Source organism: Miniopterus natalensis, chromosome 6, assembly GCF_054644295.1.
Source record: "Miniopterus natalensis isolate mMinNat1 chromosome 6, mMinNat1.hap1, whole genome shotgun sequence".
Taxonomy (NCBI): domain Eukaryota; kingdom Metazoa; phylum Chordata; class Mammalia; order Chiroptera; family Miniopteridae; genus Miniopterus; species Miniopterus natalensis.
In genome coordinates, this window is record NC_142086.1 from 85,375,425 (window position 1) to 85,389,154 (window position 13,730).

The 13,730-nt window shown below is 37.0% G+C and overlaps 1 protein-coding gene across 2 annotated transcripts in view; it reads right to left on the reverse strand.

Moving 5' to 3' along the window:
* BRWD1 (bromodomain and WD repeat domain containing 1) overlaps positions 1 to 13,730 on the reverse strand; it is a 91,001-nt gene that overhangs the window by 5,872 nt on the left and 71,399 nt on the right. The window contains exons 39-41 of one of the 2 annotated variants that reach the window (XM_087818422.1): positions 12,985 to 13,152; positions 9,713 to 10,606; positions 7,433 to 8,359 (exon numbers count right to left, since the gene is read on the reverse strand). In XM_087818422.1, the coding sequence (XP_087674548.1) occupies positions 7,433 to 8,359; positions 9,713 to 10,606; positions 12,985 to 13,152 (1,989 nt within the window). Of the gene's footprint in view, positions 1 to 697; positions 8,360 to 9,712; positions 10,607 to 12,984; positions 13,153 to 13,730 lie in introns of those variants that run through there. The other variant, XM_087818423.1, reaches the window with a different exon arrangement.

Sequence of the window (13,730 nt, forward strand, 5' to 3'; positions counted from 1 at the left end):
AGGCATTAAAAATAGACAACTGGCCTGGCCAGTGTGGCTAAATGGTTGAGCATCTACCCATGAACCAGGAGATCAGGGTTTGAATTCAGATTAGGGCACATGCCCAGGTTGGGGCTCCATCCCTAGTAGAGGGTGTGCAGGAGGCAGTCGATCAATGACTGTCATCATTGATGTTTCTCTCTCCCTCTCCCTCCCTCTCTGAAATCAATAAAAACATATATATAAATTTTTTTAAAAAGACAACTGGTCATTCCCAATACATACCCAGTTGACTACCATAGATAAAATCCTATTACAACTAAAAAGTTTTGTGGGACAAAATGATTTAAGTTGCAGCAGTTAATTCCTTTGTGATGTAGTGACGCAAGTTCCCTATACTGACTATTTAGGAACCTAGCAAATACGAACTCTAGGGCATTTTAATAAATGCTCATTTGTACTCCAAAATAATGTGAAAGTTAAGATTCTACAGAATAAACTGTGAGTAGGCTTTAAAAAACACTTGAAGGAAACCTGAACTTCAAGTAAATACCTACGTCCCAGAGTAAAGAACATGGGAACAAATCGTACAGCAACTCAACTTGATAAAGCTGTATCTCTAAAGTCTTTTAACATAAAATGGGAATTTCATCAAGATAAAAACAATCTGAGGAAGAAGAGTGACTTGTATGGAATACAAATAAAAATAATACATACGTGTAAGTCAGTATTAATTTTATTACTGAGAACTTGGTAAATTATAAAGTGCTTTATTCTCCTTGGAAGGCTACAAACAGTTTTTAGAAATATATACAGGATAATTCAGTTAGAGAAGTCCAATTTATATGTTAGTGTACAAGCTTAAAAATTTTGGAGGGTGCTACTCTAACAATACATCTGTGATAGTGTCATTTAATACTAATAAGACAGTACAGCTCAGAGTCCTGGTGTCCCAGATGGTCTTGGGTCAGTCACATGTTGGGAAGTCACTGAGTGCTTGAGGCACTGTTGCTCGCCTATAAATGAATCCCTATTTGGATATGGCAAAAACCTCTTTAGTAGAATGAAAATTTACATCTGTAGTAGTACTTGGTCAGGTTACCTAAATGACCACTTTAAATCATAAGTCAGGTCACTGTGTATTCTAAGATGGTCTGTAGTGAGAAATGGATTGCTTTGATTAAAAGCAGTAATTTCGTTTCTATATTTTAAGAATTATTCATATTCCAATTATACTTTATTCCAATTACACTTCTTGATACAAAATTGTTTTCCTAAATCCAAGGTAAACTAACATCATTGCTGCAGAAGCACATAGAATTTTAATTTGATCAGCATTTTAATTGGAATATTAAAAACAAATTTGAGAATGGAAAAAGAATGCCTGAATCAAAAATGAAAACCATATACTAGCCTATTTCATATACTTTTCAAATACTGACATTACTGATTTGTGTGGTTGGTAGATAAATCAAGTCCATACAGAGGGAAAACCTGTTAGTTGCAAACCATAACCTTTCAAACAAGCCTTTATCAAAGCTGGTGTGGGATGTCCTTTCTTTATTGCCTTTCAAAATGACCAAAACTCGGGAAGTAAATAGCATTTAACACTGAAATATCCGGCCCCCTCTAAAACATACATTTCCAAAAGTATTCCCATAAACTGAAAAGTCTCTCTAGAGAATGACTGTTAAGTGTTTTCTGTAACTCTGTGTTTAACATTTTATAATTATTCCCCTAGGGGAGTTGGTAACACTGAGAAGTCAACTCCTATAGCATGGGAGTGTCAGGTCAGGAGACAGAAATAATTCCATAATCGAGCTCTCCACTAGGCTGGTCGATTTTATGGCTGAACAGATGTACTTATGTTCACCTATGAAGTCAGTCTTCACTACATCCAATGAGGATAGCACAGAACCTTGTTTTGTTTTGCACCTACAGCTCTTCTACAGCTTTCTCTCATCCCTAGAAAAGTTAATTGGTAGCATTCTTATGATTCTCACAAGCTTTGTGATGTATGCTGCTCAATTTTTTCTAAAATTCTGATGAAAGTTCTATGAAGTATGAAAGGGAACTGATACTTATCTGTTTAATGAACTTAAGAGAGAGAGCATTTCAAACTAATGTAGGAAGGACAAGGTATCAGAAGTAACTACCGAGTTTCCAATCAACTTTATTTCTTCACTAATGAAAAGCAGCACGGTGACAGACAACCCAAGGACAACCCCTGTTCAAGCACATCTCATGACTCCCTTCAGTGCCCTGGCTCAACCGACTTATAGCGCTGCATTCTGCCCACATGAAAAATCACAAATGCATAGAGGTTTGGAAGCTGCTTAAAACAAGAGGTAAAGATGAGCTGCAAGGAAAAATGACCCCATATTGCAGACCTTACTGAATTAATCAGCCAGGAGGCTTGAAGTAGTTTAAAAAAGAAAAAAAAAAAAACATCCTTAAATGTATTATACTCTTACTCTTTTAGTTAGTAACTGACTAAAAAGCTGGTTCCTAGATGAAAATGCTAAAACCCAGATGTGCTGATAATTTAGAAAGTTAAAGTAAGTATCCTGTGTGGGAGTGGAAAATTGAAAGATTTGCCTCTTTGACAGGCTCCAGTAAAATGGTGAGAATTTTACAGGTGAGCTGAAGTGTACACTCCAAGGACGAAATATGGATCAACACTTAGTTAACTTCAATATATTAACAAAGACTCCGTTAACATTTAACCACTGATTCTGAAAAGGGTAATTATTTCAAAATATTTTCCCTGTGGATCCAACAGCAAGTAGGGCTAGCTGCTGCGGTCAAGTCTGTAGTTGGTCATCTCATTTCAGTTAGGTCAGAATACCTCTTTCTCTTTACCAGTCCAAATTCCCATTAAGTGTTTTAATAAATGATAAGACTTACCTGAATTTAACTTCAAAACTAAAGTATGACCAGAAAACATGTTGTAACACTGGCAAGTATATTGAATGAAACTATTAGTCTTGACAAATAGATATATAGTCTATAACATGCTGCCAAACCCAAGAGCCTACGGATTTGTAGGACCCAAATGTTGTGACTGCCCTGCTCCCTCTCAGCCTCCCTCCACCTAATCTCTAAGAGCAATCCTTGAGAGGACAACCAGTAAGAGACTAGACATTTTCCTACCACATTAACAGTATGTTAGGAACAAACTTGGCAGACTGAGTGACTGGTAAAAATCCCCCTGAACTTTGAAAATTCTCATGTATCCTTAGGCAACACCTGTAATTTAAGAAAATAGCTGTAAAAATACTCTTTAAATGTGAGGAGAGAGAACACAGCCCTCATCATTATACTCTGTATACTTCACTCCTTTCCATTAATTCACAATTGAGCTACAAGCAGGATTAGCATTTACTAACCTAGTTGGACTATATTTTTCCACAATGCCCCACGTTCTCCCTAGCTTTGACCAATTTATTTAGTTTGGTCTTTCTGTTCCCAAATATTAGAATAAGAGACAGTCTTTAAACTGTTAAGTTGCAAATTTCTTAGGCTTTCTGCTTTATTATTCCCTGATATCCACTGCAGAAGTGTGAGGTATACTTAATTAACAGACAAAAATTTCTTCTACAATGAAGGTGCTTTGTTGCACCCCATCACATTAGAACTGAGCTATAATTTCCATGCACTGTAAGTAAACTAAAATATTTGGTGACAGCTACAAGATACCTGACAAAGTAAATGTGTTGACTTGGTATCAGTGAAAAAAATGGGGCTGGTATTTCAGCATTAGTAAAGGACAAGACAAAAAGACCTTATCTGGCCATTTAAAAGTTATTCTAAAAATCAATACTTTTGAGTAGAAAGGAAAACCAAAAATACTAGATGCACCTTTAATGGTGTTCATGTGTTCTGATATACAAACCCCTCGTTTTGTTCAGGTAGTACAATCAAATTCAATTTGTACTTACAGAAGATATTAAAATCCTTTCATCTTAGTTTTTAATACTATACAGTGAGGTTAAGAAATTTTGTGTTCTAACTATTCTAAAGGAAAAAAAACTAGAAGAGGGACAGGGAATGTAGTATGGATCCAATGTTATTCTAAATAAGAATTTTTACTGAAGACATCATCAACCAATGGAGTGGGAAGGATTTGGTGACGTGTATTATATTGTTTTTGGACAGCAGTACCCTCAGATGGTATTTTTTTGGTTTATGTCTCCTTTTTCCATTTTCACTTCTAGGTTTTGACGTGAATTTTCCTAAAACATAAGTTCTTTCCTCCCATTTCCTTATTATAAAACTAATTTCCTTTTTTAGGTACAACTCTCTACTATTTAAAAGAAACTTTTGTGTTTTGATTTAGAAGCTGTTAACTGCTTTATCCTTTGCTAAGAATTACTAAATTGAGAAAGCATTTAACCAAAGATTTTCCCCTAAAATAAAAAAAGGGAGCATGACCACCCTAGGGATTACCTAGGGATAAACTTTCCCTTTTACTCAGAAGTTACTGCGCATTGTCAGTATACCCTTTTAAAATAAGTAGGATATGAAAAAAAAAAATGCTTTAAAGATCTCACCTATTTTTAAATGTTTGAAACCTTTTTTTCTTAATATGCTTAGTAAAATTAGTCTTTCAAATAAAGCAAAAATCAAATCTAAATACCTCAAACCTTTTTGTTTAAATCATAAATGAATAAAATCAGAGGACTCTGGACATACACAACCACAGTAGTCTTTTTTTCCCCATATACCATTAAGTTACTTCAAGTGCAATGGAAAGCTGTAGCCCTTCTGGATCAGTTCACATTCAGTTTGTAACCTTTTATCTTCTCTCACAAGAAAAATACAAACTGATCCCAAACATATTAAAGTACATCTGTGCATTAAATCTCTGTGCATTTTCCCATAAAGAGAAGCAGGAAAAAAAGGTCAAACGTTCTAAGTGCTCAATGTAAACATTTTAAACTATTAGTTATTTATTAATTTTCCTTAAAGGTATTTAGGAGTGTGTGTCACATGTTCAAAGTTAACCTTAGAATAGCACCATGACCAAAAAAAGACCATAAAAATGATTCTCCCTATAATCCTTTAGTTTTACTTCAGAACTTGAGACGCTACCATTGTCAATCATGCCTTCAAAGTTACCAGGCCAATTCTTTTTTCTTTCCAGATGAAACCAGAGTACTTCTTATATAAACAAGGGTTTAACAATTTTGGACAAAATGAAAAATTAGTAATTAGTTGACCAGCCAAACAATGACCAGTTAATTCAGTGTAAAAGATACGAATAGTTCTATTGATGGAGCCTAAATGGTCAAAGTATCATTTTACCAAAAGAACTTACGTGTTTATGAATGTATTCCATATTTATTTATGGATTTTTGGTACCTTTTTGCAAATGATGGTAAACATGGAGTTATAACCCTGAGAATAGATTTAAAATGGAGAAGCTTAGAAAAGTTTAAATAAATTAATGGATGTGACATCTATCACCACTTCTTAAAATTAGGGAAGTAAAGAGCATTCCATTAATTTTTTCAGGTCAAGAGTGAAAGACAATTATCCTGCATCACACTATTACACACTGAATATGAGCTTTGAGGAGAGTCTCATAGTTTTGAAGCAGTGATAGCTCTCTAAACAACCAAAGGAGAGGCAGGTATCCCACCTATCTCAGCTGGTACTGTCCAAAAAAGAATAGGTAACTACACAAAGTAACAACACTTAAGAACATTCTCTAACACTAATAATACCAGAGTCTGGTGCTTTTCCATATCTGCCACTTTAAGGATACATAGGAGAAAAAGGTTAATTTTGTCTGAAACCAAATAGGGCCAATAAACAGTAAGGGTGGGAGTATTGTTGCATACCCCTTTGCTACAAAATATGTAAACCATTTGAATCAAGTCCATCTTCAGGCACAAACAAGCTAGGAATGGCCACCTACACTGTTGGGAGTAGCACAACCTATCAAGTAAAAATATTTGGCTCGAAAAAAAAAGTGTACTATGCTATTTGATGATGTGATAAAAGTTTCATGTCAAATGGATTCCAAAATTATTTTCTGACAAAACATGACTTTCTTAGATTTAAACCAGAGGTCACTAATAAAGATACACTTAGTTGCCCCAGCAAAGACTGCTTGAGATTTGCCCATGGCAGCAGTAAGCTAAAACAGAAATGGAGAATAGCATTTAACTAGTTTCCTACATAGATGAGATTTGCAATTGCACACTTAACAAAACTCAACCCTGTGATTTCAACAGAAAAGGGGGGAACTACATATAATTTAAATACTGTCTTAGTCCTGTACACTCTATTAAAGAACAAACTTTTCCTAAATCTAAGGCACACAAACTCCTCTATTTCACAGAGTAAGACTGACTAAGGAAGACCAAGAGTTTGGTTAACTCCCTCACATGGAAACCAAGAGATCGTGGAAAGAAAATTATATAGCATTTTGTTAGTGCACAATTTAAAAGAAAATGCTAGGACTATGGTCTGGCCTTAGAGGTTTGAAATATACAATCAAAACATTAAAAAAAATAATTTACCAGCACTTTATAAATTCAAGTTTATAAAATAAAATATTTTCCTTTAAAATAAAAATAAAAAAGAGAGAAAGATTCAACAGCATTTGGAAAGAAAACTGGAAACCATGTCAATGAAAATAACCAAATCTGGTATAATGCATTCTACTCAAGTAGCCAGGGAAAGAAAAAAAAAAGTGGTAGGTACCTTGCCTACTACTAATCATGGTAACACTTCCCATGATTGTAATGTCGGTATGCACATAATATTTATGAAAAATCTGTAAACATAGGTCACGTGAAATTGTTGTACTACAATAGGACATGGGTTAGAAACTACCACCTCTTGACAAATTCAGAAAGTATCTGCATGGCACTTGCTATCATGAAAGTAATGCTCATTAGTTTTGATAACCAGGATGTCTAGTGTTTAACATATTTCAAGCTCTTGTTATATGTAGTTAAATACTGTTTAAGTAGATCTGCCCCCAAAATGAAGCATATTTTGGCACCTGTGCTGAATGCTGCTACAAAGGCAAGCAAGTGCAAATAAAAATAACAGTCATGATTTAGTCACATTCATAACTTTTCATAGAAAAATATAAATATATTCCCTGAATTGTAGGACAAAAAAATAATTTCAACAGCCAGGTTTCACCATAAATTCCAGTCCATTTCCTCTTTAAATGAACTGGTTTTCCCTCAAGGTCATAAGGTGCAATCATCGAAACCTAACACATTTTCTAAGTTTCTATCATCATCCCCATCGTGGTACCTCACGGTCCTTCTACCCTGATTTCGCGTTTTTATTTTGGAACGTCGAAGGACCCGCTTAGACTCCGCATAGTCCAAATCCTCCCAGTCATTATCCTCCGCATTTAACCTAGGGCGCTTGCTCTGTCTTTGTCGCCTCACAGTTTTAGATACATTAGCCATAAAAGTTTTACCTTTTCTAACTACTTTTGCTTTTCCTTTCGTTTTCCTCTTTTTGGTTTTTGTCTCATCAGCACAGTCAACATCTGATTCAGTTACGGATCCCAACTCTGAATCAGATTTGGGACTAGGGTCAGGTCCACATTCTGAATTCCCTGTTGTTTCTGAAGTTTCCACATTTCCCAATTTAGGATGCAGTCTCTTCCTTCGTATTTCCATCTTAGCTGCTTCCTGGGAGTCTTGAATCACTTTTGTCTTACTGAAAGGAGCCTTCCCATAGGTCCTGAGTCTTCTGCCATTCCACCTGCGCAGCCCATAATTCAGTTCCTCTTCAAAGTTAGTCTCTGCAGTGGCTTTTTGCTCCAAAGTTGATTCAGAAGAAAATTTTCTACCAATCTCACCCCCAGGAATATGGCTTTTTGACTCTTCGTCTGAAGACCCAATCAATGAGTTCTTTGTTCTAGAAGGTACAACATTTGTTTTGTGATTACTGGCATGCCTGGTAGGCCTGTTTTGTTCTGAATTTGACATACCTTCAGAGTCTGAGTCTCCATTTAAAGACTGATGAATGCTTTTTGTACTACCTTCTGAGTCAGCTTCAGGTGGCTCCTCGTCACAGGCATCCTGTTCATTTGGCACTTCACAGTTTACATCTCCCTCGGAATCACTCACTATCTTAGCTGTGGTACACGCAAAACGGAGGGGCTTTTTCCTTCCCCTTTTGCTTCTAGTACACACACTTTCTAAAGTAACATCTTCCACATCACTCATGAGCTTAATCTTACTGGCAGCGGTGGTTGCACATCTTCGAGGAATCCTTAGGAGACCCGTTTTGGCTTTGGAGGGTTTCTTAACCACCTTTGAATTGCTGTCTGAGTCACTAGAACAGACCCTTTTCCTGGAAACTTTCCTGCTTTGTCCATGGTCTTGTGATGTAGAATCTAAAAATTAAAGAGTATTCCTTTAATCTTTAATAGAACATTTAAACAACTTCAGTCCAGAATTCTTCATTCTTATTAACTTGTAAGGATGGCAGTGAGTGGGATGGGAGCAATGACTTGTTGGCCTCAGCACCATTCACAAGTACAATATATTCCCATCAGCAAAATCCCATACCTGTCTAGCTATGTACACAAAACACTTGACACTAAAACATTTTACTTACATGAATACAGACTAAACTCTTTTATCACTACACTAAGGTATGCAAACTAATAGCTTACTCTCAGCCTCCCTGAAACTCTTAACTTTACAAGTTCCTATCACACCAACAATTTTTCATCTTAGCTTTAGCTGCCTCCTGCTTTTAATAATTCTTCATCAATCCCACTTACCAGTACAATCTTAATTCGGCAACTTATCTCACCTCTCTGTGCTCGACTCATCAGTAAAATTGAAAATAAAAGCAACAGTCCCTATCTCATAAAAGATATGAAGACGAAACTGATTAATAAACATAAAGCATTAAGCCCTGGCCAGGTGGCTCAGTTGGTTGGCATCCCTTATACCAAAAGGTTGCAGGTTCAATCCCAGGTCGGGGCACATATGGGAGGAAAACAATCGATGTTTCTCTCTCTCTGTTGTCCTTCCTCTCTCTAAAAAATAAAATAAAATAAAAACATATCCTAAAGTGAGGATTAGAAAACATAAAGCATTCAGAAAAAGTTCATGATACAAAGAACATCTCAGTAACTGTTCTGTTAGCTACTATGATTATTACCACATTCCTTTCAACCAGTTCTACCCTTTTCTTTCCTCCTCAAACTATCATCATGACAGTTTATAGATGTGGTTTCCTCTGTTTTGTTTTTTTAATATGTCTTTATTGACTTCAGAGAGAGGAAGGGGAAGAGAGAGAGCAACATCAATGATGAGTCATTGATAGGCTACCTCCTGCACACCCCCTGCTGGGGAGCGAGCCCGAAACCCGGGCATGTGCCGTGACCAGGAATAGAACAGTGATCTGGATCATAGGCTGATGCTTAACAGCTGAGCCACACCGGCCAGGTGCCTCTGCTTTTTCTAAACCCACTGCCAATACAATATCCCCATCACTAATACAGAAAGTGAAATATTTAATAAAAATAGTTGTTAAGGCCAAGACTGTCTGTTATGTGAATAAAATTACTCAACAGTTATGCACATACGTAGGAATAAAGGGATGCACAGAAAAGACTAATAGAGACTGCACAGGTGGAAAGAAAACAGCTGGCAAAGAGAAGTTCCATAGGAAAGAAAAACAATGTATGACATAAGGAAAGGACAGTAGGAATCAGTGAAATGTTTTCAATTACCTTTCGTAAAACTGTTTGGTGGTTTTTCCGTTTTGCCATCATCTGAATCCACATCTGTCTCGGACACATGATCTGAGAAACAGTGGGCCCCAGCAACAGGGTCACACTTCAGATTCCCTGGCATCAGGTTTGTTTCCGTTTTGTGACATCTACCTTCTTCTCTATCTTCAGATTCAGAGTCTTCTGAATCACTGAAGATCTTTGCTTTCTTAAGGAAAGTAGCGTTCTTGCGACCTGTGTTGTGTTTCCTACCCGCATATTTTCTTGGTTCAGAATCTGCTTCCTCCTCCCCCGAGATGCCTCCTGCCTTAAGTTTCTGCCCAGATGCTGATGGGCTACTAGTTCTGTTATGCCCATTATCTGAACCATGACTTTCCTCAGAAGACTCTATTTTCAGAAATTTTGTTTTAGAACTTGTGGTGGTGTGGGACTTGTAACCATTAGCATGCCAACTTTTCCGGACTACCTGCAAGTCACTTTCTGACTCTGAATCTCCATTTTCAGATTCATTGACAGTATTCTTGGCAGCATGAGAACTGGACACTGGTGATGGCTGATTCTCATCTTTCAGTTCCACTTCTTCAGTTTCTGACTTTAAGCTCTGATCATCTTCAGAATTATATAACAACTTTTTTCTAGCTACAGCAGAAGCATTGCGGTGAGGCAGCTTACGGCCAGAACAGACACTTTCAGAGCTAAAATTCTCCTCAGCATCGCTCATTAGCTTTATCTTATTGGCAGCCACAGCAGCACACTTTCGTAGCACTTTACGGTTATTTCCAGCTCGGGCTTTTAGACTTTCACCAGTCTCCAATGAATTGTTATCAGAGTCACTTAAATAGACTCTCTTTCGAGTGGCTTTTCTGCCACATCCATTTTCTAAAGGAACTGGACCTAGAAATAAAGTTAAGAGTAAGATTAGAAAGGCCTTCCTCGTCTCAACATTTTTTAAATGACTTCATTACTTTAGTTCCTTGTATTTTACTGCCAAAATAGATTTCCATTCTAAATCTAAAAGGCCTAAAAGATGGAACAGAATAGCCACCCCAGGAAAAACCCCACACATATATACTCAATTTACAAAAAAAGGAGACAAGAACACACCATGGGAAAAGGTCAGACTTCAATAAACAGTGCTGGGAAACTGAACAGCACATGCGAAAGAATGAAACTAGACTGCTATCCTAAACCTCGCATAACAATTAACTCAAAATAGGTTTAAGACTTGAATGTAAGTCCTGAAACCATAAAACTAGCTCCTTGACATTGGCCTTGGTGATGAATTTTTGACTCTGACATGAAAAGCAAAGGCAACAGAAGTAAAAATAAGTGGGACTAAATCATCAAACCAAAAGCTTCTGCACAGCAAAGGAAATCATAAACTCATACAATTCAATAGCAAACAAACAACTAAGAAACAAAAAAACGACGATTAAAAATGGGCAAAGGCCCTGGCCAGGTGGGCCCGCTGGTTGGAGCACTGTCCCATACACCAAAAGGTTGCAGGTTTGCTTCTGGGTCAGGGAACATACCTCAGTTGAAGATTCGATCCCTGGTAGGGCGAGTATGGGAGGCAATCATTTCATGTTTATCTCTCCCTTCTGTCTCTCTCAAACATACCCTTGGGTGAGGATTAAAAATTAAAAGGGAAAAAGGGCAGAGGAACCTGAATAGACTTTTTCCAAAGAGGACATACAGGTGGCCAACATGCACATGAAAAGATGCTCAACATCACTAATCATCAGGGAAATGCAAATCAAAACCACAACGAGGTATCACTTCACACCTGTTAGAATGGCTGCTCTCAGAAAGACATTAACAAGTTTTGCCAACGATGTAAAGAAAAGGGAACCCTTGTGCACTGTTGGTAGGAATGTAAATCAGTGCAGCCTCTATGGCAAACAGTACAGAGGTTCCTCAAAAAATTAAAACTAGAACTACCATACGATCCAGCTATTCATTCCCCTTTTGGGTATTATCCAAAGAAAACAAAAACAATTCCAAAAAATCTATGCACCCCCATGTTCATTGCAGCATTACTTAAATTAACCAAGATACGAAAACAAGCAAAGCAAAGTGTCCATCAATAGATGAATGGAGCCCTGCCAAAGTAGCTCAGTTGTTTGAGTATCATCCTGTGCACCAAAAGGTTGCTGATCCGATTCCCAGTTGAGGGACATACCCGGCTTGAGAGTTAAATGCCCGGTTGGGGCATGTACAGAAGGCAACCGATCAATGTTTCTCTCACATTAATGTGTCTGTGTCTCTCTGTCTCTTCCCCCCCCCCCCCCCCCCCCCCCCCGCCTTTCTCGCTAAGCGTGTCCTCAGGTGATGATTGAAAAAAACAGATGAATGGATAAAGAAGATGTGATGCAATGGAATACTATTCAGCCATAAGAAAAACGGGTTCTTGCCATTTGCAACAACACAAAGGGACCTTAGGGCATTATGCTAAGTGAAGTTAGACAAAGAAAAAGAAATACCATATGATCTCACTTATATGTGGAATCTAATAAACACACAAACAAAACAAAGCTCATAGATACAGAGAACAGACTGGTGGGGGGTGGGAAAAAGAAATGGGTGAAGGGGGTCAAAAAAGTACAAACTTCCAGTTATAAAATCAATAAATCGTGGGGATATAATGTACCAGCAACAAATCAATGTTTCTCTCTCTAAAACAAAAAAATGGATGAATTTTTTAAAAAAGAGAAAGTTGCTAGGAGAGTAAATCTTAAAAGTCCTCCCCTCAAGAAAAAAAAATGGAAAAAAAAATTTTGTAACGATATATAGTGATGGATGGTAACTAGACTTGTCATTTCACACTGTATACAAATATCAAATCATTATGTTGAACAACTGAAACTAATATAATGTTATATGTAATTACACCTCAATTTTTTTTTTAAAAAAAGCCTAAAGAGCCCAGCCAGGGGTGGCTCAGCGGATGAGCATCAACCTAGGATCCAGGAACTGAGGTTCGATTCCTGGTCAGGGCACATGCCCAGGTTGCAGGCTCGATCCCCCAGTAGGGGGCGTGCAGGAGGCAGTGGATCAATGACTCATCATTAATGTTTCTATCTTTCTTTCTCCTTCTCCCTTCCTCTCTCTCTGAAATCAATACAGGTATATATTTTTTTTAAAAAGTTAAAAAAAAAGCCTAAAGAACATTTAATCATATGTAGATACATTAAATCAATAAACCATTCAATGCTTAGCTTTTGAATTCTCTTTATATACATTCCTCCAAAGCATCACGGAGAGTCTCTCACCAGGTTTTCTTTGAGCAGCTCTCATTCTGGTCACTCTGAGATTGCTGCTTCTGGCCAGCCTACCACGTAAGGAGGATTCACGAGCTCTTGAACTTCCTTTACTTTCCTCTGAGCTATTTGAAGCTGAAGAAGATGAAGAGGTACCTAAGGAATCTTCCACTTCACTTTCTAAGAAAAAGAAAACATCAACAGTTCATTACATTATTCTCCTATCTTTACGCATATGAGCAGTTATTCCATAAAAAATACTTAAAACAGATTCTTAAAATACAGAGTATATTTTTTAAAGTTGTTTGAAAAAACAGCTGATAAAAATTTTGGTATTAAAAGGTGCATAACTGGCATTCCAAATCAAGTTTGTTCTCTTATTTCTGAAAGTAATATATTGCTTCTGGTTTGGATTTAGAAGAAACAGTTTATATACTTAATAAGCAAATTTCCATTTAAAATTTTAATTAGCCCCATTATCTACTTCCTTCTGTTATATGAAATAGGCATTTCCAACAGAAAAGACACTATCATTTCAAGTCCAGCAATTCTCTCAAGTAGCCCTTCCTAACAGTATAGTTGTACCTTTCAGCTCAATGGTCATGTCTACATGCTAAAAAAAAAAAAAAAAAAAAAAAAAAATGACATAATTTAAATAGTACAGGTCATCCCTGCCCCCCCCCAAATAAACAAACGTATGGCCAAATGTGAGCACAAGGCAGAAAACCTAAATTTCCTGTTCATTCAGATTCACTTCT